This window comes from Apodemus sylvaticus, chromosome 6 (genome assembly GCF_947179515.1).
Source record: "Apodemus sylvaticus chromosome 6, mApoSyl1.1, whole genome shotgun sequence".
NCBI classification, from domain to species: domain Eukaryota; kingdom Metazoa; phylum Chordata; class Mammalia; order Rodentia; family Muridae; genus Apodemus; species Apodemus sylvaticus.
Window position 1 is genome coordinate 63,787,257 of NC_067477.1, and position 26,995 is coordinate 63,814,251.

The 26,995-nt window shown below is 42.2% G+C and overlaps 2 protein-coding genes across 2 annotated transcripts in view; one reads left to right on the forward strand and one right to left on the reverse strand.

The window, feature by feature from the left end:
* Positions 1-495: 495 nt before the first annotated feature.
* Positions 496-16,274, reverse strand: Gemin2 (gem nuclear organelle associated protein 2). The gene is made up of 10 exons (XM_052185805.1): positions 16,099-16,274; positions 15,669-15,753; positions 12,759-12,848; positions 12,482-12,541; positions 11,370-11,483; positions 9,303-9,347; positions 7,321-7,389; positions 4,100-4,210; positions 2,159-2,217; positions 496-1,368 (listed from the first exon to the last, which is right to left on the reverse strand). Exons 1-10 carry the CDS (start codon positions 16,233-16,235, stop codon positions 1,329-1,331), a joined length of 810 nt encoding a protein of 269 aa, XP_052041765.1. The 5' UTR covers positions 16,236-16,274; the 3' UTR covers positions 496-1,328.
* Positions 16,275-17,338: 1,064 nt separating this feature from the next.
* Positions 17,339-26,995, forward strand: part of Sec23a (SEC23 homolog A, COPII coat complex component) — a 51,268-nt gene continuing 41,611 nt past the window's right edge. The window contains 5 exon segments of the mRNA XM_052185806.1: positions 17,339-17,500; positions 21,998-22,243; positions 23,926-23,983; positions 24,641-24,727; positions 25,700-25,936. Of these exon segments, the coding sequence (XP_052041766.1) occupies positions 22,023-22,243; positions 23,926-23,983; positions 24,641-24,727; positions 25,700-25,936 (603 nt within the window). The 5' untranslated portion in view covers positions 17,339-17,500; positions 21,998-22,022.

Consider the following 26,995-nt stretch of genomic DNA (forward strand, 5'->3'; position numbering starts at 1 on the left):
TTTTCTTAGCAACCACGAAAACCCTTGCTTGTAGAGATGGAACTTGGCTAAGGTAATAGTTTATACCTTATACTTGCATAAGCAAAACTTTTTAAATATTATCCACTCAGGGATTTTACTGTGAGTAGCATATATTAACTTTATGCTCGCCGGGCAGTGGTGGCGCATGCCTGTAATCCCAGCACTCTGGAAGGCAGAGGCAGGCGGATTTCTGAGTTAGAGGCCAGCCTGGTCTACAGAGTGAATTCCAGGACAGCCAGGGCTATACAGAGAAACCCTGTCTCGAAAAAACCAAATTCAAACAAACAAACAAACAAACAAACAACAAAAACAAACAAACAAAAAAAACCAAAAAAACTTTATGCTCAGCTACTAGTTGTGGAAATAAGCAAATCCACCCAATAACTGACAAGTTTACTAGTTCCCAGTACATCCTCCTCTCCCAAACAAATGAGCAAAACTATGCAGCTTTAAGGCTAGTTGTGATACATGCTCTTGTTTTTAGATATTAACTTGAAGATTTATTTTTGATGTATAGAAGTGTTTTGTCTTTATGTATACCATATACGTGCCTGACATCAGTAAGACAGAAGAAGGTGTCAGATCCTCCGGAACTGGTGTCAGTTGCTATATAGGTGTTCGGATTGAACCCAAGTCCTCTCAAGAGCAGCAAGCGCTCTTGACTGCTGTTCCACCTCCAGTCCTTGGTTTTTTGAGGTAGACTCTTATTATGTATCCTTCAATGGCTTAGAACCAAGATGCTGGGATCCCAAGTGTGCACTGCCATGCATTGCTTACTACGACATTACAGAAAATGATTTCTTACAAGTTTTGGTGGTGTGAACTAAAACTACTGAGTTTAAACAGGAACACCGGATTAGTCTTGTTGACTATGAACAGATTTGCCATTTCAGCTGTTTTATTTTGTTCAGGAGTCAAAAAGAATTTCCATAGCCAAAATACATTTCAACACAAATATATATGTATACTTGTAAAAAACCAATGGAGCAGCACCAGGGACCTGTACAAAATGTCATCAGTTTTTATACAAGCTGCTTAAGTGATAAGTCACACTTGACCTCTTTTCAATGCATGCAACTGAAGAAAACTGTTCCAACTGCTCATCAGATTCCAGGTAGACTTTTTCATAGACATTTCAGACACCAATCAAGTCTATATTCTGAATATGGACTTGAGCTGCAGATTAAGATGAAACCCTTCCCATAACTTGAAGAAGTGATACAATCTGTCATCTGGTTGGAATTATGCTTCTTCAGCCTTAGGCTCCCTTCACAGAATTGTCTTCCACCCCTAGGAGATACGCTCTATCAGGATGGCTCATCCGCTAAGTCACGTTGATCAAAATACCTAATAAGAAAAAGAATTCAGTGAATGTACACAGGTCAAGGACATCACTGCTTGTAGCAGCAAAAGTGCACAATGACTCAATAAAGACTAAATGACAGCACATCTACCCAATGGGGAAACACTCACACACATTAAAAACGGGGGCGGGACTCAGAGTTTTTCAGTAAAGCTGCCTCAGTTTGGGCCCTATCTCTACCATGCACTAGCTAGCCCTGTGACGATCAGGAAGTAGCGAAGTTACTTCACATCTTTCTGCCACAGTTTCCGAATCTCTAAACTGGTGGGGTAGGATTAAATGAGTTCCTATTATGACACACTAAAGCACCAGGAAAATTAAACATAGTTATTATAGATCAAGAAACTAGATGTTTAGTATATGTATATTTGATGTTTGGTGGAGGGAAGGAAAACTTGAGGCTATTTAGTTAATTAAATATATTATGAAGCTTTAGAGAGGTGCTAGCAAGACAAAACCAAACCTAATTCCAAAATAAACTGCTGACCAATGAGAAAACATGCCCTGAAGTAAATGTGTGCCTTTGCTTAGATACAGAATATATTTTCAAATAAGTTGAGCAGGAACTTTGACATAAGGAACGGAGATAGAGCTTGGTTGGCAGATTCCCTGCCTGACATGTATAGGTTCCATCCAGTACAGAGTGAAAGAAAAAAGGAAATGTAATCCAACATATTGGATAGAAAATACAGCGAATGAAAATTAATACAGTATCACATATGTTCTGCCTTCTACTGATAACAAGGAAACATGAAGTGAGATTTCTTAACTCACCTGCTAACTAAGCAGATCAGCAGATTCAAAGCTGGGACTCTTTCATCGTCTTTACTTCCCTGAAAACCAGAAAAAGGCTAGATTGTTTTCTTCATAAACATTTTCATAATAAATTTCCTTTTAAGATAAAAGTTCTGAAGTTTTTATTAGATAATAGTCATTATTACATGAAGATAAGCCGCCAAGAAGGTGGTGTTTGACTCATGCCTTAGGTATCAGAGATTGGGAGACAGAGGCAAGTGGATCAGCCTTGTCCCCAAAATGAACAGACAGAAGAAAACGGAAGATTCCCTGAAAACATTAGGAAATTAATTAATTAATTAATTAATTATTGAGGTAAGGTCTGTTTATTACTGGCTGGCCTGGAACTGCCTATGTAGGCTGAACTGAACTGTCCTAATAGTCACACATCTGTCTGCTTTAACTCCTGACTGCTGGGATTTGATGCATGTGCCACTACACCTGGCCCAATTTTCATTAATAAAATTAAAATATAAATACACCACTTTCCCTGGGGTCCTGAAGTTCCTCCCTCCAATCCAGCTCTTTCAGAATCATGATGCCCCTTTTCTTAATTGTTTAACACACACACACACACACACACACACACACACACACACACACACACACACACTCAAATATATAATCTGTTCAGTCCATATATGGCTACTTGTATGCATATGATTTTAGGGCCAACTATTTGGTGTTAGATAACTAATTTTGGGAGTGTGTGTGTGCTCCAGATAACAGGGTTTATTAGTTACGTATAAGAGGCCCCTTGTTTTATTCTGGGGCAAGGTTTCATGTTGCCCAGCTGGGCCTCAAAATTCCTAAGTAGCCACCAGGCTGTTGTTGATCCTCCTGCCTCCGCCTCCTCAGTGCTGACAGGGTTAGGGTCTCATGCTTGCCATGTGCAGCACTGGGTTTAGAACCTTGGGCTTTTGCATGCTACAGCCCAACTACAATCTCTTTATTTTTTCTATTTAGAGGGAGGGAGAAAGAGGGATAGAGGGAGGGAGGGAGGGAGGGAGGGAGGGAGAGAGAGAGAGAGAGTGTGTGTGTGTGTGTATGTGTATCAGCTCGGGTCAGCAGCCTGAGCTCATTATCTAAAGAACGATGCTGACCTGCTGTCCAGAAGGAGTAATAATGCTGTTTACAAGGGGTGTAGTTTTATGGGAACTACAACAGAGGGTTTAAATCAAGTGAGTTTGACACTTCCCCTCTTGCACGTCAGCCAGGAACTGCTCTTACTTACTGCTGGTAGGTGATCCTCCCTAATATGACATATATGTAAGGTAGACCAGATGGGGTCTTTGAGCTTGGATTTTGAGCTCTCAAGACTGAACTAAAATCAGTTTGTTTGCAGGTTGGATAGAGTGCTTTCCTAGCATACTCAAGGTCCTGATTCAATTCCTCTGTGCTTAGAAACAGCAGCTTCTGGTAATTTGCTACAGCAACACAAAATAAACTAAGAGAAGGATGAAGTCATGACATCAGAACCAATGACTGGGATCTAGTCATATCAGATCTTGTCTGGACCCTCAGACTTCCTTTACCTGAGGGAAAAAAACTTCCTTGTACCTCCCCTGGCTCCGCTCCCCCTCCATGCTATTTTCTTGAGATAAGGTTCTTATTACTAGGTAGCCTTGGCTAGCCTTACAGAGAAGCCTCTGCCTTCCAAGGGCTGGGATTAAAGGTGCACGACCCCGTGTCGGCCTTCCCCAACCCCTTCTTTAGAGGGTCTTTTCTATAGCCTGAGTAGGACTTGAACTGCAGTGCTCCCCTTTCCACCGCCTAGATCTGGGATTAAAGTTATTAAAGTCATATATCTGGTCTTGTTATTTAATGTACTTGATTTGAGTTCATAGTCCACATTTTTCTATCCCATATATCTTCTTTCCTACCACAGCAGACAGACCGAATTAGGACAGTGTAACTCACCACCAGGAGCCTCACTTCAGAACATCTTCTTGCTAGCTGTCGAATCAGTGAATGAGCCTCAGGTAACAAAGGTTTTTCAAGACAAGCCAACAAAGCATAAAACCATCTTCCCTAAGTAAAAATTTAAGAAGTGATAAATAGACAATGAGGAACCTGCTTGTTTTGTTTTTCTGAATGCCCAATGCTGTTACTTGCTTACATGCTACGAATGACTCAAGGGGGTGTCTAGAGAGGCAAATGCTCTTCTGGGTCCTAAGCAAAGACCTAGCCCTACACACTTCAAAACCGTTCCTGGTTCCCAGCGAACTCATTTCTGATATTTGTACTATAGCCGAGGTCCTCCCACCCCTTATTTATTTATGTATTTATTTAGTACACAAGCATTCTGCCTGCATGTATGCCTACAGGCCAGAAGAGGGCACTGGATCTCATTACAGTTCTACATGTGAGCCACCATGTGGTTGCTGGGAATTGAACTCAGGACCTCTGCAAGAACAGCCAGTAGTTTTTTGTTGTTGTTGTTTTTGTTTTTAAGAGACAGGGTTTCTCTGTGTAGCCCTGGCTGTCCTGGAACTCACTCTGAAGACCAGGCTGGCCTCGAACTCAGAGATCTGCCTGCCTCTGCCTCCCAAGTGCTGGGATTACAGGCGTGTGCCACCACACCCGGCTCTCAAGCCAGTAGTTTTAATCTCTGAGTCATCTCTCTAGCCCCCATCACACATCCTTTTCAAGACGGGGTCCTATTGTGTAGCCCTGCCTGGCCTGGAACTCACAGACATCTATTGCTTTGCCTCATGAATGCTGGGAGTAGTGCACATCATGCCTTGTTCTCAATTATAAGCAAAAATGTTGTTTGTTTTTTTGAGACAGAGCCTCATTATGTATCTCTAGCTGGCCTCCAGCTCAGAGATGTTTGTCTCTGCCTCGAGCGCTATGATTAAAGATGCATAAAGCAAAAAGCATATAAATAAAACTCTTAGCTGCTAGGTTTGGTGGACCTGTAGTGCTAGTCACCACAGGTTGAGACACGAAGACTACAAGTTCGAGGCCAGCCCAACCAACGAGACTGTGTCTCACAATGAACTAGAAGCCTGAGGCTGAGGCTGAGGCTGAGGCTACAACTCATGGTAAAACCCTGGCTACTCCCTCCCTCCATGATGCTCCGTCTAACCAAGAACAATGGAGCCAGGCAGCCTGGGCATGAGGACCCTGAACCTGAGCCAAAATGACTATCTCTTTCCTTAAAACACACAACTTGGGTGCTGGAGGGATGGCTCAGTGGTTAAGAGTGCTGATCGCTCTTCCAGAGCACCAGAGAACAATTCCCAGCAACCACCTGCAGCTTGCACCTGACTACAACTTCAGTTCCAGAGGGATCAACACCCTCACAGACATATAGGCAGGCACATTAAAAATAAATAATAAATAAATAAATAAATAAATATTGAAAAAAAAATCACAGTATTCTGGGTCGATCTATAGCAATACTCTTGAATGTGATTTCAATTATACAATATAAAAGTAGTAATAGCTTATACATAAAAATGTTAAGAATAATAAGAAAATAGAAAGAAACATGTTTTTGTCATCTAGATAAAATTTCTGATTTTTGAAATGTTCGGAATTCAGGATGTTTATAATATATAAAATGATTAAAACTATGTGAAAGGGGCTGGAGAGATGGCTCAGTGGTTAAGAGCACTGACTGCTCTTCTGAAGGTCCCGAGTTCAAATCCCAGCAACCACATGGTGGCCCACAACTATCTCGACGAGATCTGACGCTCTCTTCTGGAGCGTCTGAAGACAGCTACAGTGTACTTACATATAATAAATAAATAAATCTAAAAAAAAAACAAAAAACAAAAAACCAAAAAACAATGTGAAAGACAGGTCTGACCCTAGAGGGCAAAATCAGTAACACTGATTTTAATGATTTTAATTATCTTATGAAAAAATACATGCTTAAAACTTATTTTTACTGAGACAGGGTCCACTTTGTAGTAGCTCAGGCTTGCTCTGTAGCCCAGGCTGGCCATTAGTTCACAAGTGCTCTGCCCACCTTTGCCTACCCAGCCCCAAGACTGCAGGTATGAGCTACTGCACCTGACTGGAGGGTGTGAAGGAGCGGCCCAGAGAGGACCACACCCAGGCTTAACGTTCTTTAGAAAGTGTTTTCCCTTAATCCCTGTGCTTAAATTTTATATTAAATTACCTTTAATAAACTCCAACTCTGCCTCATTTTTAAAAAGTGGCTTAAAAGAATGAAAAAGCCCCAAGTGAAGTTCTGGTGTTGAAGTGTGACCGCTGCCTCTGCCGGCCTGTAGACTGTAAACAGTCTACTAACTCAGCTGTAAGTGTGACCTCTGCGGCCTGTGCGACTGCAAACAGTCTACTAACTCAGCTGTGTGACCTCTGCCGGGCTGTGTGACTGTAAACAGTCTACTAACTCAGCTGTAAGTGTGACCTCTGCCGGCCTGTGGACTGTAAACAGTCTACTAACTCAGCTGTAAATGTGACTGCTGCCTCTGCCGGGCTGTGTGACTGCAAACAGTCTACTAACTCAGCTGTAAGTGTGACCGCTCCCTCTGCCGGCCTGGGCGACTGTAAACAGTCTACTAACTCAGTTGTAAGTGTGACTGTAAACAGTCTACTAGCTGTAAGTGTGACCTCTGCCGGGCTGTGCGACTGTAAACAGTCTAACTCAGGTGTAAGTGTGACCGCTGCCTCTGCTGGGCTGTGTGACTGTAAACAGTCTGCTAACTCAGCTGTAGTTTATTACCTGTAAAACGGGGCTGACGGCTCATAAACTCTTAGTGAGGAACTTTATAAAATGGTCGTAGATAAGGCAATGTGGTGCTTGCTCCTGCTCTTTGCACCTTGTTTATACTTTTGAGACAAGATCTTCTTCTGCAGCCTAGGATGAGCTGCAGGTCACTATGTAGCTGAGGCTGTACTCACTCCTGTGTCTGCCTCTGCAGAACTGCAATTTATAGTAGATGTCGTAACACTCCCAGTCCCTACGGGCTTTCTCAATGTGGAAAATATATTGATTTATCTTCTGGTATAAGGCCTTATTTATACACAAGATTTAGATTTTATATGCAGAACACATGAATATTTATATGTGCATACACACATGTAAGTATAACTACTACAGTCACACCTCACATAAGTAAACATAATTTTGCCAGCATAATAAAAAGAAAAAGATGCAATCTTACCAATTCTGGAGTAAAATCTCTTTCTCCAAACCAATTACTTAGATATTCCAAGACACTAGTAATGGTTGCCTTTAAAAAAAACGAGACAAAGAAGACCAGGGTGGGGGGAGATGCGGGGAGAGGGAGAGGTGGGGCAGGGGAAGGAAACAGTGACATTAGAAGTAAAATGCTGAGGAGTTTATCATGAGTTCCATTAACTGTGGTTAAAAAGCAGCTGAGGGGCTGGAGAGACGGCTCAGAGGTTAAGTGGCTGAAGACAGCTATAATGTACTTACATTTAATAAACAAATCTTTTTTTTTGTTTTGTTTTTTTGGTTTTTGGATTTGCTTTTTTCAAGACAGCGTTTCTCTGTGTAGCCCTGGCTGTTCTGGAACTCACTCTGTAGACCAGGCTGGCCTCTAACTCAGAAATCCACCTGCCTCTGCCTCCCAGAGTGCTGGGATTACAGGCATGGGCCACCACTGCCCACGGAAAACAAAACAAAAAGCAGCTGAGGGTTAAATGGCTTTGTTCTTGACACCATGAGTAACAATTTCAATAGACAGCTCACACCTAGCAACTGCTTTTTGTTGTTTCTTGAGACAGTGTCTCACTATGTAGCCCTGGCCTGCCTGAATTCACAATATGGAGCAGGCTAGCCTTGAACTTGTGGCCATCCTCCTGCCTCTACCTCTGGAGTGCTACTGTTTACAGGCATGAGTCTACATACATGGTTAGAAAGGGTTTTTTTTTTTGTTTGTTTGTTTGTTTTTGCTTCTTTTTTTGGATTTAGTTTTTTCCAGACAGGGTTTCTCTGTATAGCCCTGGCTGTCCTGGAACTCACTCTGTAGACCAGGCTGGCCTCGAACTCAGAAATCCGCCTGCCTCTGCCTCCCAGAGTGCTGGGATTACAGGCGTGTGCCACCACCGCCCGGCCAGAAAGTCTTTTATGAGAGATATTTTTATACTCTCAAGTATAAATTTAGGCTTTAAATCCTGGGCTGGAGAGATGGGTTAAGAGCACTGACTGCTCTTCCAGAGGTCCTGAGTTTAATTCCCAGCAACCACACGGTGGCTCACAGCCATCTATAATGGGATCTGATGCCCTCTCCTGGTGTGTCTCAAGATAGTGACTGTATACTCACATACATGAAATAAATAAATAAATACAGTTTAGGCTTAAAAATTAGTTTGTAACTATTGAAGATTTTCAAATACTCCTACAAAAAGATCCTTCAGTTTAATTACTAATTTGGATTAAGTTGAAAATCAAATTTAAAGAGAAACAAACTTGGCTAGAGAAGGATGTTTGAAAACTACAGAAATGAAATTATCAATGCTTCAGAATATTTCCTTACTTAAATGTAACTGGGCACTTAACAAAAATTTCAAATAAGAGATTTTAGCTATAATTACAGCTTCTTTCCTTTCTGAGACAGGTGTCTGTCTCTACAGAGCCCCTGCTATGCTGGAGCTCAATATCTAGATGAGGCCTGCCTCAAACGCAGAGATCTACCTGACTCAAACGCAGATTGCATGCTGGGATTAAAGACACACACTTACTGGCTTCATTGCGTCAATTAAAAGTCTCTATTACTAAAAGACTAAAGAATGAAATCCCATCTGTTTTCCCCCTTTGGTCCAATCAGTTATCAGTCCTCACAGACTACATGCTGAGGCTGGCCCTTTACAACCACAACTGTGTCTTGGCCTCAAGTATTAAGTTTTGGAGCAGACTCAATACTTATAACTGACATGTACACAAATGTATCCTTAGCACCATGTCAGGAACACAAGCTCCACTGCCAGGGGATCCTTCATTACTTGATGAAATTCTGTTTCCTTAGCTATAAAACACAGCTATTAACATTAATTTCCTACACTGAAATGTAATCAGAATCAGTGCAGGCCTAGGACAAGGCTGTAAACACTGGGTAAACAGATTCAAACCCTTTCATATACTGTAAGTAAAAGACTGTAGGTATTATTTGATGACACTTACCTGATTCATTCTGCTTACAATACTCAGCAAGGGAGGAAAGCCAACCTAAAAAAAAGACATTTACTAAATGACAACACAAGCGGGGTCACATTTCCTTCTGTGCCAACTGGTACATTCCTTGCCAAAGGAAAGAGGATCCAAGGGATCTAGCCCTGGGATAGAGCACTTGGTGACTATGTGTTAGACACTGGGCTCAAGTACTATGAGGGAAAAAAAATATAAATATGAGGAAAAGTGGCTGGAGAGACGGCTCAGCAGCGAAGGGTATTTGCTGACCCATGTTCAGTTCCCGGCACCCATACGGGTGGCTCTGTCACCTGCAACACCAGACTCTGGGATCCGATGCCCCACTTAGCCTCCGTGGGCACCAGGCACGTGCGCTCGCCTCCTCACATGCCAAAATCATTCCTTATAGAACTGTTATTGACTTGGCTTGCAATTGTGGACTATATAAAACTGCCTCAAGTGAAAAAAGTTAATGTCTTCAAGTAGTATTTTTTAAAATTTCATACTTTAAGATTTCAGTTATTAGTCATATTCTTAGCCAGGCATGTTTGTAATCTTAGCACTTAGTACTTGTGAGACTGAGATAGGAGGATCACTGAGTGACTTTTTAAATTTCATGTGTATCTGTGAGTACGTGTGTTTTGTGTGTGTGTACACGGAAGGACTATCTTCAGTAGCCTACCTTCTCCTTCCACAGTGTGGGTTCCAGTGATTGAACTCAAGTTGTCAGGCTTGAAGGCACTCACAATGGGAGGAACACCTTCAAACTCATAGGCAGGTCAATCATGAAGAACAAGAAATGAGCCACAACATGTCTGACTATAGTAGCTATGCACATAGTTTGGATGTGGTACCATGAGGGTTTGAGGTCAGGTCATTCTAGGCTACACAGTGACTTGTAGGCCAGCCTGGGTAAGGCTGTCTCAATGTCCTCCACAAAGCCACCAAAAACTTAATGCACTCTCAAGATTTCATGTGAAGAATAAGTATTAATTACTCTAAAAATTTCCTAATTGGGCCAGGTATGGTGGCTCACAGCTTTATTCCCAGCACTCGGGAAACAAGCAGGAGGATCTCTGTGAGTCTGAGGCCAGCCTGGTCTACACAAGGAGTCCAGGCTAGCGAGGGTTATACAGTGAGTCCCTATCTGACAATAAGCCAACAAAACACAAACCAAAACCAAAACAACAGCTTTCTAATTATCATGCTCTCCTTTGTTTCTGACTACTTATAACTTAATATTTAATCCACGACCAATAATTTTAAAAACAAAGCAAAACAAAGACAAACACTAAAACCCTAAAGTCTCTTGAGAAGTTCACACTGATGTCTAGGGTGTGTGTTCTGAGTGCCTCTTTGTCCACCAGCCTTTGTGCTTTGAATTCATATTAAAATGTTTTTATTAATTCCCAACCCTGCTTCACAAAATACCCAAATCAAAACAAAGCAGCAAGCCCCGAATCCCAGGTAGACAGGACGACATACACTCGTAACCCCGGCTACCCTAACAATGCTAGGGGTAGAGGGGACCGCAAGGCCGTCCAGGCAAGGAGACCCCGTACCAAAATAAGACAACCAAAAACCCTTTACCAATAGAGTAGCTTTTAAATGTTTAAATTAAAAATTCCCAACCCTTAATTCCATAAGATTAAATAACTAACATCAAGGGATGCGAGCCCAGTACATTATTTTACAATAGTTGACATTCTCTACGTCAAACAGCCACGCCCTAGGCGAGAGGCTGGTAAGCACTTCCGGCACAGAATTGGACAGTACTTGGTCTGTGCCAGTCACACAACATCGTAGTCAGACTTGGCTTTTTTTTTGACAGGGTTTCTTTGTGTAGATCAGGCTATCCTCAAACTCACAGAGATCCTCCTGCCTCTGCCTCCCGAGTGCTGGGCTTCAGCTTTTCACAACCTGTGAAAGGGCCAGTGACCCTTGCAACACAAGCAGGTTGCAGCCTGAATTTGGCGGAGGAGGCAGTGAACTGATCGTTCCAATATCCTAGAGAAGCCTGCACTTCTGCCACTTCGTGTGTTTGCCTATGTCACTACCTACTTGGACATAATCGATCCCGGGGCTTTCATCTGTAGATGGTCCAGTAGCTCCTTCAGCACATAACCTTTCACCCAGACAAAATTTTTTCCAGCCTTCTTCATCTTCAGATTTTGGCTGAAAGAAAAAAAAAAACAAACTTATTTATTTATTTTTATATTGAACAGTAAAAAAGCCATGAAGCCAAAGAAATCACTGAAGGGTTCTTCAAATGCAAGAAATAGACAAATGGGGCTGGAGAGATGGCTCAGCAGTTAAGAGCACTGACTGCTCTTCCAAAGGTCCTGAGTTCAAATCCCAGCAACCACATGGTGGCTCACAACCATCTGTAATATACCTCTTCTGGTGTGTCTAAAGACAGCTACAGTATACTTACATATAATAAAATAAATCTTAAAAAGAAAAAAAACGAAGGTTTCATCTGTTCCGACGATCTCACACAAAGACACGGTGTCAGTTAAGGACATGATGGTGTGTGCTGCCCTCCCAATCCCTGTGCTGACGCGCTCACTGCCGCAACTGTAGGCTGTGGTTGCCCCTGGAGACACAGTCTTTTAAAAGTGACCTCTAATCTAATCTGATGGCCTCTTTTTCAAAACCAAAACCATCTCTATTATTCACTTGTGTATGTTCAAAGAAAATGACTATTACGAGGCAATAATACTTAAGAATACTTTCCAGCTTCTCAGCCTTATTTACTGATTTTACTAGAACTGATACAACATTAATACTCTATTTGATTCTGACAACAATATACCCTAAAGCTCTCAAGATAAGGTGAATTAAAACAGTCATAGGCCAGGCTTGGTGGTACATGTCTTTAATCCCAGCACTTCAGAGGCAGAAGCAGGCAGATCTCTGTGTCTGAGTTAGCCTGGTCTACATAATGAGTTCCTTACCAGCTGGGGTGATATAGTGATACTCTCAAAAAACAAAAAGCAAAAAGATATGAACTGGTTTAGGTTACTACTGTATCAAACTGGTAAAACTTACATAATGGTATATGATGGAAAATAAAAATAGTATGGACTAATCAATTAACTCTTTAAAGACTAGACTATGAATTATTTCACACAGGTATACACTGGACAATGTAAGCCAAGAAATTTACATACCATTGTAACGTTACTATCCAACTGTTGGGATTTCCAGTGATTTCTATGCTTGTGTACACTCTAAAGGAAGAAAAATGAATCATCATCAAAGAATGAAAAACTAAGAAGTTTTTGTATAAAATTTTAAACATCCACAGAAAATACATACCAATATGTTTAAGGATTAGAACAATCTGGTAGCTCACTCATAAGTACTTGTGTATTTATAATTTTTCTAGTTAGTCTAAGAACAGAAATACACCCAAAGGAGGTTAATTTCATTAAAAAGGACACTTGCCTGTCGAACAGTTGAAAAATGTGCCACTTGTTGTTGCTGCCACTGAAGTGTTGGGGAATAACCTTCAGGTGCAGGCTGGCATCCCGAAAGCTGGGAATCAGTCCACAAATGTTAAGAGTCAATGTTAGTGCTGTAACTAGAATCTTATGCCTCTGCAGAATTAGCGTAAAAACATTTCAGTGAATGATAAGATTGCATAAGAAAATAAAGGTACATTTTATCAGAGCACAGAAGCAGGCAGTTCACTTTACAATCTATGGACCAGTTAATAAAAAGAGACCCTTTGCTGGGCGGTGGTGGCTCACGCCTGTAATTCCAGCACTCTGGGAGGCAGAGGCAGGTAGATTTCTGAGTTCAAGGCCAGCCTGGTCTACAGAGTGAGTTCCAGGACAGAGAAACCCTGTTTCCAAAAAACCAAATCCAAAAACACCAAAAACAAACAAACAAACAAACAAACAAACAAAAAGAGAGAGAGAGAGAGAGAGAGAGAGAAACCCTTTGTCATCTTACTAAAAAAATACAGACTGAATGATTATGGGTGAAGTTCCTATGAAATCTAAATGCTATGAACTTGAAGAATATAACTTTTTCCTCCCTAAGACAGAGTCTCTCTGTGTAGCCTTGGATAGATGGAACTCACTCAGATCACTAGATGAGTCTGGCCTCAAACTCACAGAGACTCACTTGCCTCTGTGACCCAAATGCTGGGATTAAAGGTGCGTGCCACTACCAGCTGGCTGAAGGGTATACCCCAATTCTGTTTTGCTATAATAGTGAAGAGAAACAACAACAACAAATAGAGATATACCCTAAATAAAGAGTTTGGGGATGGTCAAAATATACCCAATATCTTAAAGACACTTGATTTGAAAAGGTCTACTTGATCTCTTTTACTTTGTTGAAGGGTGGGGATTGGCATGATGACTGAAACCCCAGGGTTGTCAAACAAGGTGGCTACATACTCTACATGCCTAGTCTTACTTTTGTTTTCCAAAATAATACACAGTTTAACGAATGATCAGGTGATCAGGTGTCAAGCTGGAGAGATGGCTCAGCAGTTAAGAGCATCAGCTGCTCTTCAGACTCCAGCACCCACAGGGCAGTCCACGACCATCTGTAAAGGATCCGATGCCCTTTTCTGGCATTCATGTCTACATGCAGCAGAGCACTCCTACAGAAAACAACCAACAGAAAATAGAAACAAGCCTAAAAAAAGCTTTAAAAACACCCCAAGAATTAGGTATCACCTTCTAACAAAACTCAGTGGGGTAAATTTAAAAAAAAACCACATGAAACCATATGCCATTTAGTGAAAAATGTGTATGGTTATATAAAACTTTATAGTGCATGAATTAAAATATCCTAATTATAAACATTAAAGGAATTACTTTAAGCACAAAATTGTTAAAAACCTTCAAAAACAGAAAAACCTGATCTTGGGTTTAATATAATCTTCCCTAAGGACACACCCTCCTACTCCCAGGTTTTTTTTTTTCTCCCTATGTGGTCTTGGCTGTCCTGGAAATCACTTTGTAGACTGGACTTGCCTTGAATTTACAGATATTCAGCCAGCCTCTGATTCATTTGTGCTGGCATTAAAACCATAAATAGCTGAGGTTTTTTTAAAAAGATATTTATTTTATGTATATGAGTAAACTGTCGCTATCTTCAGACATACTAGACACACTAGAAGAGGATATCAGATTCCACCATTAAAGATGGTTGTGAGCCACCATGTGGTTGCTGGGAATTGAACTCAGGACCTCTGGAAGAGCAGCCACTTCTAACCACTGAGCTATCTCCAGCCCGAGTGGTTTTTTTTTTTTCTTTTTTACTAAAAAGTTTTATTTACTTTATGTGTATGTGTTTTTGTCTGCATGCATGACTGTACACCATACACATACCTGGTACCTGAAAAGGTGTAAAGACAACATCACATCCCTTGGAACTAGAGCTAGAGATGGTGTGAGCCACCATCTGGGTGCTTGGAATTGAACCTGCGGCCTCTGGAAGAACATCCAGCGCTCTTAACCACTGAGCCATCTCTCTAGCCCTAAACTACTCAGTGTCATTTATTTTCTACATGCAATGACCAGATGATGCAATTATTTGACTATTTTTTGTGCCCTTCTGGAGACTGATACTGTACAAGCATAGGGACCTTTCCTTCTTTTGTTTTCCTTTCCTCTTTCTTTTCTTCTCTCTCTTTTCTTTCCTTCCTTCCTTCTTCTTTCTCTCTTTTTCTCTCTCTCTTTCTGAGATGAGAGTCTTACATATTCCAGGGTCACCTGGAACCTTCTGTGTAGTTGAGAGAGTTCTTGCCCCTTTTGTCTCTACTTCCAAGTGCTAGGATTACAAGCGTGCTTACCAACAAGCCTGGTCTGTAGGGACCTTTTCTTTACTGTCCTCTGTTGTGTTCCTAGTGCCCAGCACAACCGAACTGTTTATTAAGAAGTGTGCTGCTGGATAAGCAAATGAATAAAGAGTATGGGCAGAAAGGATAGAAAGGTGCTAAGACATTTGTGGTTCTATTCTGAGAAAAATGACACCAGGTCAAATTGAAAAAGTGCACAATATACCTATAAAGGTATATCAAGAAAAAAATTCTTAACTGATTTATAAAGGTCAATATTAGTAAGCAATTGAAGTACTTTTTGGGAGTGGGGGAGGTAATCTTTTAAATGGCGCGTGCGCGCACACGCACACACACATTTTTCAGAGGGGCTCAATGTAGGCTGGCCTCCGAACCAAAGTGCTCCAGCATTAGCTTCCAAGTGTTGTCTAACTTTGTAAGGAGCAATCTAATCTTATACACACCATAACTGATATTCTTGATATGATTGGAAAAGCTTTAGTCTTGTGTATGTGTGTGTGTTGCTAAAATATTCCCAGATGGCTAGTAAAACTCACAGAAATGTTCACACTTTGCTTCCTTTTCAACTTCTTTGGGTCAATCTGGGCTACCACAACATCTGGACACTGTGCTGCTTCGATCCTACAAGTAAGTAATACATATATGATATTTATTATTTCACTTTGTAGAAAAGATGCATTTTACTCCATTATGTAATGGGAAATAAAATTCAAGCTCCCAATGAAAGAACGGAACGCCTGACACCCGGATTAAAAGCAATTTAAGAGCACACGTCTTAACGTGCAATCAAAGTCAAAAGATATTTGCCAACCGTAGGGTATAATACAAGGATCTTAAATTTCCTGGACCTCCGGAAAGATAGGAACCCAGAGGAGGGTCTGTTGCACACCAGGGGTCAAGCGCGGCACCGGGCTACACACAGGGGCAGGACAACCAGCCCACTCGCACAGGGCAGAAATCACTCACTGCACCCTTCTCAGGTATTCCTGAGGCGTCCTGGGGGGTACCGAGGGATCGAAACCTTCCGTCAAGTCACAGGGCTCCACAGGTAACAACCGTGGCATCAACTCTTCCACCGCAGACTCGGCTGGAACCCACGCCATGGTACTAAATCCCGCCAGCCTCTATTGGCGCCTGCGCAGTAAGCCTGCGCGCAGTGTAAAGTACTGCGCAGGCGCTTAAGCGACCTCCGCCTTGGTCAAGGGCCATAGGCTAAGGGGGCGGAGCCGCACGGGAGCCAACCTGCTGGTTGCATCAAGCTTATGGTTCCGGTGGTGGAATGTAGCACGCGAGAATAATTCCTGGCAGAAATGGTTCCTAAAGAGTTTCTAGGTCGCTCTACATAATTCCATTTTCTCTTCTAAAGCTTGGGTAGGGTGCAGGGACTGAGGATGAACTTTGTAATCTTTAATACTTTTTAAATAAATGAATAACATTGCTATAATTGCTGTTTTTAGAGTCCTAAGGTTTTAAACCATTTGTAAACGCGCTACATTCATCTAAATGTTACGACCCCTTTAAGGTGACGTCTTTCTGATTTCGCGGGGGACAGAGCGGATGAATGCAGAACTTGTTGTTGTGGTTTTGTTTTTTTTATTTTTCGGACATGGCATCTTAATGCTTAGCTGAGGCTATCCTGGAACTCCTTCGGTAGTTCAAGGAGCCTCAGACTGGTAGTGATCGCCGGGCCCCAGCTTCCGGAGTGACAAATGGTGTTTAGGTTTTTGAGGCGGCCCGGGGGTCTGCCGTTTCGAGTCCAGGCAGGAGCCATCACCACAGCCCAGTGGCATCCTTAAAAGCGTTAAAACCATGTCTGCAGCTGCGTGTGGGCAGGTGAGCGCACGTCCTCGCAGGGACGAAGCTCCGAGCACAGCTTCCGGGAGTAAAAATCTCTCCGTCTTGTGAGTTCTAGGCAAGTGGTCCGCCACGTCCCACCTTTTATTACTCCGGTTACATCCCTTCCGCCACCCGCCCTGCTTATTGCTTCCTGTTCGCCCCGCCCCTTCCTGGATTGTCCCCGCCCTCTGCTTTGCTTGGCCTTCTTTCACGCTCGCCCCACCCTCTTTATTACTCCGGGTCCTCTTTTCCGCCACTCATCCCGCCCATTACCTCCTTCGCGCCCCGCCCCTTCCGGGACTGCTCCTGTCCCTTTGCTCCCGCTTGCCCCGCCCCTCCATTGGTCGCACCTCCCCGCCTTCTCCCATTTGACGTGGCAGAGGCGGCACCAGCCATGTTGTCCTGGCCGAGGCGCTCCTAGAGGCCGGGGGCGGGGCGGTGCCGCCCCTGATTGCGGTGCCACGGCTGCTACAGGGCTTTGGAGCAGACGGACTGCGAGGCGGAGGCTGTGGCCGTCACGGAGCCTAGTTAGGTACTGTGGTAAGGACTCGGGTGGCAGCCACCTCTGCTCCCTCCACCGGGGTCTTAATCGGAGCTGGGAGGCGGGCAGCGGGCCGGAGTCTTGCGCGGGGTTGGCTCTGTCCTGTCTGTGCGAGCCTAAGCAGAGCCGTGCCGTGCCGTGCCGTGCCGCAGGCTGAGCCCTGCGCTTGTCATGGCGGCGGAGCGCCCTCGGCTCCAGTCCTCCTAGTGTAGTGGAAGGACAGGAGCGGGATGGAGAACGACGGTCTGTGCGAGCATCTGGCCCTGCACCCCCGCCTCCTGGGTGACACGCTTTGCCATCCCTGCCCTGGAGCCCTGGGGCCCCGGGGCCCCTAGGTTAGTTTCTTGACTGCTCAGGAGTGCCCTAGACTTTGAACCCAGGTGACTACATCACCTGTAATTCGGCCTTGGGCCTTCGAAAGGTTAAAGAGAAAAAGACCAGGAATAGCTAGTGCTTTGGGCCTTGATTACTAATGATCAGTTTTCAGAACTGAGCTATTAATACCATGCACTGGGGGCATTTATTCTGTCTGTAGAGCTAGCTTTACTTTTTGTGGGAAAGGAAGGGTTAACAGTTACAATAAATCTATAGGTAGACTAGAGTGGAGACTAGAGTGGAGACGTTTAATTCATTGTCAGCTAAACTTATGTCGTGTCTTAACACAACCCCACCCTAAGCCACGGATACCTAGGCATATTTGCTGAAAGAAATTTAAGTTTAAATGCATATTAAATCTTCCTTCTTTCCAGTATCTTCAGAAGTCCTTCGTTTTTAATTGGTTCAACGACCCGTAGTATTATTGCCCCAAGTTTCTCATATAACTGATGTGAAATTTGAAGGCCAGAGAAGTTTATTGCCTAAGAGCAAAACATTTGTCTATCTCATTGGAAATTTTACAATTGGGGCTGGGAAGATGGCTCAGAAGTTAGGAGCACTGGCTGCTTATCCACATGAATACACACACACACACACACACACACACACACACACAGCTCACCACTGGCTTACAATCTTTTGTAACACACCCACACACCTAACCCCTCAAATCCCCCCAGGCTCACTACTGGTTTACAAGCAACTGCATTCGTAGGGGGTCCACTGCCCTCTTCTGGCTTCCATAGGTACTGCACACACATAATATACAGACACAAGCAAAACACCAATACGCAAAAATGAAATAAATATATATGCAAGAAAATTTGCAACTGAAACAGGGAGGTAAAATGGTAACAGATAACTAATTTACTTAAAATTTGTATGTTTTTCCCATTAGAGATGTATAAGGAAGTTAAAATGGAATAGAGAAAAATAATATTATGGAAAGCCTTTCAGGATATAGGAAAGTATTTGCTGTGTTATGTTAAAGTGACATGATGCTTTGGTTCTATCAGGAGAAATTACTTAATTAAAATAGTTCTCACTGCTATAAATTATTGAAGAATGGCCTTTTGTAGCTTACATCACTTTTTAAAAAGATGAGTTAAATCTGCATTCTAACAGTATGTCAGGATGTGTTTGTGTGTGTGTGTGTGTGTGTTAAACAGGGTCTCACTATGGCTGGTCTGGAACTGGTGAAGACATCTACCTGCCTCTCCCTCCTGAGTGCTAGGATTAAAGTTCTGTTCTAACGAGCTTGGCTCTATTTTTAGGCGAATGTTCGTATTAGGTGATAAGGTGCTTGCCCAATATGTCATCAAATAAAGGAAGTTTATGGAAGGACTTTTGAGGTGGGCTCTTGATGTGAAGTGTGAACAGTCACTACTTTGGAAACAGAAGTGAGGAAGTGTGCGTGACGACGTAACTGGACAAAGTAGAACAGGGTGCGACTTGCTTCAATGATTGCTGGGACGTGAGAGTGCTACGAAGCTTGGTGAGCTGCAGAGAGTAGGTCTGTGGCTTTAGAGCCAAGAACGAGGTTGAGGGAAAAACAGAGCAAGAGGGAAACTGCTCACATATCACTCAGGTGACATCGTGTATGTCCTAATAAAGTATAAGGATGCGGAGTAGAATCCAGTCTGGGGGACTGGGAGATGGCTCAGCCATCCAGAGCACCAGAGGCTCTTCCAGGGTTTTTCTAGCACACACATGCTGCTCACAACTGTCTCCAGTTCTAGGGAATCTGATACTCTCATACATACATAAACACAGGCAAGACACCAATGCACATACAATAAAAATAAATCAATCATTTAAAGAAGCATTCTAGAAATGGGTCTAGTCCACAGCCTGTTGTAGAAATTTAACCCTGCTGTTGCTTAAGTGTGAATACTTTCTGAGTTTTTTAATCTTTCTCAGTGAGAGGGAACGAAGGCAGTTCTCAGGACCTCCTTATACTTTTAAACAGTATTGAGGATCCAAAGAAAAGCATGTTTACTTTTATATTCCCAAAACAAAACAAAAACAAAACCAGTCCGAGAAGTCTGCATTCTAACAGAGGAGGGGGAGGGAAGCAAAGAGATGATTTTTATTCACGCAGTCATTTTCTTATGTGTTCTCTTCTCTTCGTTACTTTTAGTTTTGTTTCTCGGAGACAGGGTCTCATTCTGTCAGCCCTTAGCCCAGGTTACAGCAGTCCTTCTGTCTTAGTCTCCCCTAGTGCTGGGGTTGCGAGCACACACCACTGTGCCTTTCTCTGCTGGTTATGCCACATGGGCTTGTTGCTTCTTTTTCCAAGGACAGAGCCTAGTGGACAGACCATCAACAGATGGAAAGTCACTCAAGCCGGTGGTGGTCTCCATCAGCCTCGTGCATCAGTGTGCACGGCTCACAGAACTAATCCAAGTTCCTTCCCAACTTGGTTTTATTGACTAGAAACTTATTTCTCAGTTTTGGAAGAAATCCAAACCACGATGCTCTATTGGGTATCTGGTAAGGGCCTGTTTTCTGGTGTACACGTGGCACTCTGTAGTTTATTTTTACATAGCAGAAAAAATAGTAGAGTGTTGTGGAGTCTTTTAACACTAAGGCCACATGAATCCTCTTCATTTAAAACCAGGTTCTTTCCCCACTGTCTCTCTTAGCAACGCTAATATCCATATTTGTTCTTCTGACAATGTGGGTCCATGATTTTCAATTATTTTTTTAAACTTAATTAAAAAAATGTTGTATTTTTATAGATGTTTTGCCTGCAGGAATGTCTGTGTATATGGATGCCTGTTGCCTTGGATTCTAGAGGGTGCCAGATCCCCTGGAACTGGAGTCATAGAATCTGGTTGTAAGCTGTCATGTGGATACTAGGAATTGAACCCAACCAGCCAGGGATCCTAAATCACAGAGCTATCTCTCTAACCACACCTACCTTCAAGTTTTATTTATTTATTTATTAATTTTTTAATGTATATGGGTACTTTGCCTGCCTGTATGTCTGTGTACCACTTTTATATCTAGTATTTTTGGGGGTGAGAAGAAAGAATCAGAGCCCCTGGAACAGGAGTTAACTGCTATGTGGGTGCTGGAAACTGAACCCAGTTGCTCTGCAGAGAGCGGAGTGTTCGTAACTATTGCCATTTCTCCAGCTTCGGTTTCTTTAAACCTGATTGCCTTCATTTTGTGCCTTAGTATTGGAATTACGTGCTTTTGTGCATTTGGGTTCTTTAGCTTTCACTCATGAGTAACTACTCTCTCCAGCTTAAGACAGAAAAGGAAGCTCTCTTTTCAGCTCTTACAGCCAGAGACAGGACTGTACTCTAGATGGGGAGCTAGCTCCCTAGCCAGCCAGTTAGAAGGTAGTAAGATACCTGGTTGTGGTGGTATATGTTTCTAATCCCAGCACTTGGGAGCCGCCCCCCCCCCTGGCTGGAGCAGGGAGGTTTTCAGGATAATCTGGTTTTATGGTGAGACTCTTTCAAAACAGTGACAGGGCCAAACAATAGCCAGAAAGCCTAAATCCACCTATGAGTTTAAAGTATTATGTTAAAATTATATATCTTAAATGCTTTGACAAGGTAGGATTCAGTTCCTCTAAGGATCTCTGTGAAATGAAAATCCTAGGGATAGCACTTAGTAGGCATTTTGTTTATCATGCCACTAGTATTTCCCGCCTAGCTTCAGGAATAGCAGAAGTACTATTAAATGGTCTCTTGGAAAGTCCAATGACTTGTCACTTTTAAATTAAAAATGATGTATATTTTATAGTTTTATGATTTTCGTATCTGTTTGTTTGGAGGTCAGAGGATACCTTGGTTCTCTCCTACTGTGGAGGTCCCCAGATCACACCCCGATCTGTCCATCAGACCCTCCAGCAGGTGCCTTTAACCCATTGGCTATCGCACTCGTCCTTGCCAGCAGTTTTAAAAGACTGGAAATCCCTTCCTCTTACTGCCTTGAGAGCATTAGGCTCTGTAGATGCATTTCAAAGTAGGAGTCAACTTGCTATATTTTCACTCAGTCATAACTTTTAATGTCAGTATAAAAGATGGGAAAACATAGTTACTTTTAATTTCTTATGAGGCTTTTGGACTTTTAAATACCTTTTGACTTACGTTTCAGACAGAAATAAGAATCAAGTGCTACAATGACAACCTATTTGGAATTTATCCAACAAAATGAAGAACGAGATGGAGTCCGGTTCAGTTGGAATGTTTGGCCATCTAGTCGCCTGGAAGCTACACGAATGGTGGTCCCAGTGGCAGCCCTGTTCACCCCTCTGAAGGAGAGACCCGACTTACCTCCCATTCAGTACGAGCCTGTCCTGTGCAGCAGGACCACTTGCCGTGCAGTTCTGAATCCTCTATGGTAATTAGATACATGGAAAAACTAATGGGATGATACTGTTCAGAATGGCAGTTTGTGCTGGGAGGTCAGCTGAGACAATAGCGTGCTTACTGAACACACACAGGGCCCTGGGTTCAATCCCTAGCTTCACATAGGCCAGCATACACCTGTGATCTCAGTGCTCAGAGAGTGGAGGCAGAGGAATTCTAGTGGAGGCAGAGGAATTCTGTTAAGATTATCTTTGGCTACTAACAAATTCAAAACCAATTTGGGCTCCATGAGATCATTTCAACAAAGAGAAAAAAATAGTTTGTTTCCTGTTCATTTATGTAAGAAATCCATTTTTTTTTCTGTTTAGAGTTATAGTCAAGTACAGTGTACTTAAATTTTGGTATAAATTTTGGTTAAATTCTAGTTATAGTGAATTGGTAATGTGAAGAGACCAGCTATAAATGTCATTATAAAAACCATTATCTCCTATTAGGGATACTAAATAATGGTACTAGCTGTGTATGAACCAATCTTATGGCTCGGCCATAATTGATTTGGTGTGATACTCAAAAGTGCTAAGATATTTTGAGACAGAGTTTCTCTGTGTAGACCTTGGCAGGTATGGACCTCAGAGATTTGTCTGCCTCTGCCTCTGGAGTGCTAGGATTAAAGAGTGTGCCAACCAAAAGGTGCTATCACGTCTAAGGCAAAATTTCAGAAAAAATTTATTTTATTTTATTTTTTTTTGGATTTGATTTTTTGGATTTGGGTTTCTCTGTGTAGCCCTGGCTGTCCTAGAACTCACTCTGTAGACCAGGCTGGCCTCGAACTCAGAAATCCGCCTGCCTCTGCCTCCCAGAGTGCTTGGGATTACAGGTATGCGCTACCACCGCCCGGCTCAGAAAACATTTTTAAAATTTCTCTTTCTTCTACCTCTTCTCCTAACTAGTCTGCTTATGAATGTAATGAGGTCTACCTCCAAAACATTATGGATTCTTTGTTTTGTATTTGGTATTTGCTAGCGCTGGATCATAGGTGATCATCACTCTGCCTGGCTCAGTGTGTCTTTCTGATCAATATGCTCTCTTGCATCTTTTCTCTCTCTGAGCCTTGAGCACACTGACTTTTCCTACAGCCCGAGACCTTTGCCACCTTTTCTGCGGTTGGCTTCTTTCCCTCAGCCTGTTCTTCTCGTTCTGCAGTCGCTCCTTTGTTTCTCTTTGCCTTTATCTTTGTTATTGACGTGTATGTCTCTGAGACAGTCACTATGTGGCTGGCCCGGCGCGCTCTGCAGCCAGACTAGCCTTGAACTTGCTGTGTGTCCTTTTGGAGTTGGATCTCTTCTACCACTGCTCTGGGTGTTGAACTTAGGTTGTTAGGCTTGCTTGGAAAGCACTTTTACTTGGGGGCCATCTTGCTGGCCCTTTAATCTTTATTACCGCTACTTAAGTAGTGTTTTCAGCTGGGTGTGATAGGAAAGGTCACTGTAAAATTCAGCTCATTCTTAGGGCACAGTTTAGTTTAGTGATAAATGATTGTCTAATGTATAAAGGCTCTGGGTTCAACTCCTCATGCCCTAATAAAAGCCAATCACTTTGATCATCAATTTTAATCCATTAATGCATTTGAATGAAATTAATTTTATTTAAATTAAGGTCCTTGTAAAATTGAACTGAAACATTGCCTAATTAATCTGTTTTTTCTTACAACAGTCAAGTGGATTATCGAGCAAAACTCTGGGCTTGCAACTTTTGTTACCAAAGGAACCAGGTAAGGCCATCTCTTACAGATGCTAGTGCTATAGTGCTGGTCATATAGGGAAATGCTTGTTTAAAAAAGTATAAAACAAGTCGGGCAGTGGTTGCGCACGCCTGTAATCCCAGCACTCTGGGAGGCAGAGGCAGGAGGATTTCAGAGTTTGAGGCCAGCCTGGTCTACAGAGTGAGTTCCAGGACAGCCAGGGCTATACAGAGAAACCCTGTCTCAAAAAAAAAAAAAAAAAAAAAAAAAAAAAAAAAACCAAATTAAAAAAAAAAGTATAAAACAGTTATGATGAAATGTTTTCTTTTCATTAAGTTTACTTACTGGTTGTGTGTGGTGGGTGTGCATCTGTAACGCTGAGCATGTGGAGGGCTTTGCTCCTCTGCTTACAACTCACGGGCCCAGGGATCAATAGTGAGACCAGCCTGGAAATACCTTTTTAGTAATTACATGAGACTAGACTGGTCTACAATGTGAGTTTCAGAACAGCCAGGGTTACATAGAAATACCCTGTCTCAAAAATAAAAATAAAAACAAAAGCCAAAAAAAAAAAAAGACCAAAAAAATGGCAAAAATTTAAATGATAAGGAAATAATTTTGAATTTAAAACTGTATTTCTGTTTCTGGCAAATAATTTGATAATCTTTTTTGTTTTCCTGTTTGTAGTTTCCACCTACATATGCTGGGATATCTGAATTGAACCAGCCGGCCGAGCTTTTACCCCAGTTTTCAAGCATTGAATATGTAGTTCTGGTAAGAACATAAAAGTAGGTATTTAAGAAAGCTCTAAGTAGACACGGGCTTATGTCAGAATAATTGTGAAAATTGAGATGACTTTAAGGGCATGCCAGCAAATCAGACTGAGGATTTTAAAGGTAAGAACTGTCAAGGTCAATTTGATGAAGGTCATTTCTGACTGGAATTATCTGATGATTGGAGATACTAGGTAGTATGGTGTGACTTGATCAGTAAGCATGAAAGTATGAGCTTTGGGCTGGAGAGATGGCTCAGTGGTTACGAGCACTGACTGCTCTTCCAGAGGTCCTGAGTTCAATTCCCAGCAACACCATGGCGCCTCAGAACCATCTGTAATGGGGATCCGATGCCCTCTTATAGATTTAATTGTGGAGAGCTGGGCATGTTAGGTCATGCCTGTAATCACAGAACTTTGATTGTTGGAGCAGAAGTATCAGGAGTTCAAGGTTGTTTTGGTCTGTAATTTAATCTAGTGCTCTTAACTGCTGAGCCATCTCTCCAGCCCTATATATGTGTTTCTAAATTTAATTTTTCTTAGCCAATTTTTACATTTAAAATTTATTATTATTATTAATTATTATTGTATTCTCTGTGTGTGTGTGTGTTTGTGTGCAGATGTATACACACCATAGTGTGTATTTGGGTAGTCAGAAGACAATTGTCAGAAGTCAGGACTGTCCTACTGTGGATGTCCTGGGGTTGAACCCAGGTCATCAGGCTTGTGCCCTAAGTTTTACCTCTTAGTCATCTTGTCAGCCCTTTAAACTTAATGCTGTGCCTTGGGTCTCTCTCCTGGACCACATAGGTGGCATGTTTCTTTTCTGTATGGCTTTGTTAGAATTCCATTGTATACACATATTAATATATTTCACTGTTTGCATTTTTAATTAGTTCCTGATTGTCTTGAATTATTGTGCTAAAATGTTAATACCCTTATAAATGCTTTTCTTACTGCATTTTTTTTTAAAGCGTGGTCCCCAGATGCCTTTGATATTTCTCTATGTGGTTGATACTTGCATAGAAGATGAAGATTTACAGGCTCTGAAGGAATCTATGCAGATGTCATTGAGTCTTTTGCCACCTACAGCTTTGGTTGGACTTATTACTTTTGGGAGAATGGTGCAGGTTCATGAGCTTGGATGTGAAGGCATTTCAAAAAGCTATGTCTTCAGAGGGACGAAGGATCTGTCTGCCAAACAACTGCAGGTAATTAGAATAGGAGTGCCGAACCTGTTCATTTGTGTACTATATGTGTTAGTAAATGCTTTCTAGATGCAAGTATTTTAAAAAATACGATAGCTCATTCTGATATAATTGCATTATGACAAGGCTTTAACTTTATTTCTTGTGCAATTTAACTGTCATACAAATGACTTTTCTACTTTACATAGTGTGTCATGGGTATCTCTCCATGACCACATATATAACCTGTTTCATTTCTATGATGGCTTTATTAGAATTTTATTCTATACACTTACTAGGATCTCACTGTGTGCATTGTTTAGAAAGTGACTATTTGTGTATAGATGCGTGTATGTGGGTGGAGGCCTTAGGACAACCTAAGGCATTGTCAGTGGTCAGGTGTCCTCTACTTTATTTTTGTCTTTTGTTTAGTTTCTGAGACAGAATCTTTGACCTAGAACTTGATGATTAGGCCAGGCTGGCTGGCCCTGAAGCCTCGGGGACCCATCCACCAGTCTGCCGCTCTAGTGGATTACAGGTTTGCACCATTGCACTTAGATTTTTTAATGCACTGTGGGATTGAACCCAGGTCTCCATGCTTTTGAGACAAACACTTTACCAACTACACTGTAGATAGCCCAAGACGATCTACTTTTAACTGTATCTTTAAATTTTAAAGTGTCTGAAGGTATTTTACTAGTCTCTACCTCAGGGCACAGGTTTGTATCACTGTGCCTGTCTCTAAAGCCTGTTCTTTTTGTAGATTTGTTGATAAGGAAAGAGACAGTTTGCGAATTTGTTAAAGATCCTTTGAGATGTTTGAGTGTGTTTCTGTGGAAAAGAAGGAGACTAAAGAGGATGAGTGTGTGCCTAGGGAAGCTTCCGCGGAAGAGGCGGGATTCTCTCCGGAGGACAGGAGGGAGGCAGAGGACCCTAAGAAGGAGGTGCACCACTTGGTTTTGTGAAGCTGGAGAAGTGGGTACAGGTTGAATATATAAAATTCTTTGGAACAGAAGTATTTTGGAATACTTGACATAGCTTTTTGGAAGTTTTGGAACTCTATGTAGATGAGGTTGGTCTTAA

Bases quoted from the DNA above. Each gene is read 5' to 3' on its own strand.
- Gemin2 (XM_052185805.1), bottom strand. From the start codon at position 16,235: ATGGCGTGGGTTCCAGCCGAGTCTGCGGTGGAAGAGTTGATGCCACGG. The intron at 2,218-4,099 runs GTGAGTTACACT...TCTGGTTTTCAG, and splicing joins CTGAAGTGAGGCTCCTGGTG to GGAAGTAAAGACGATGAAAG. The intron at 1,369-2,158 runs GTGAGTTAAGAA...TTTTCTTATTAG, and splicing joins CTGATCTGCTTAGTTAGCAG to GTATTTTGATCAACGTGACT.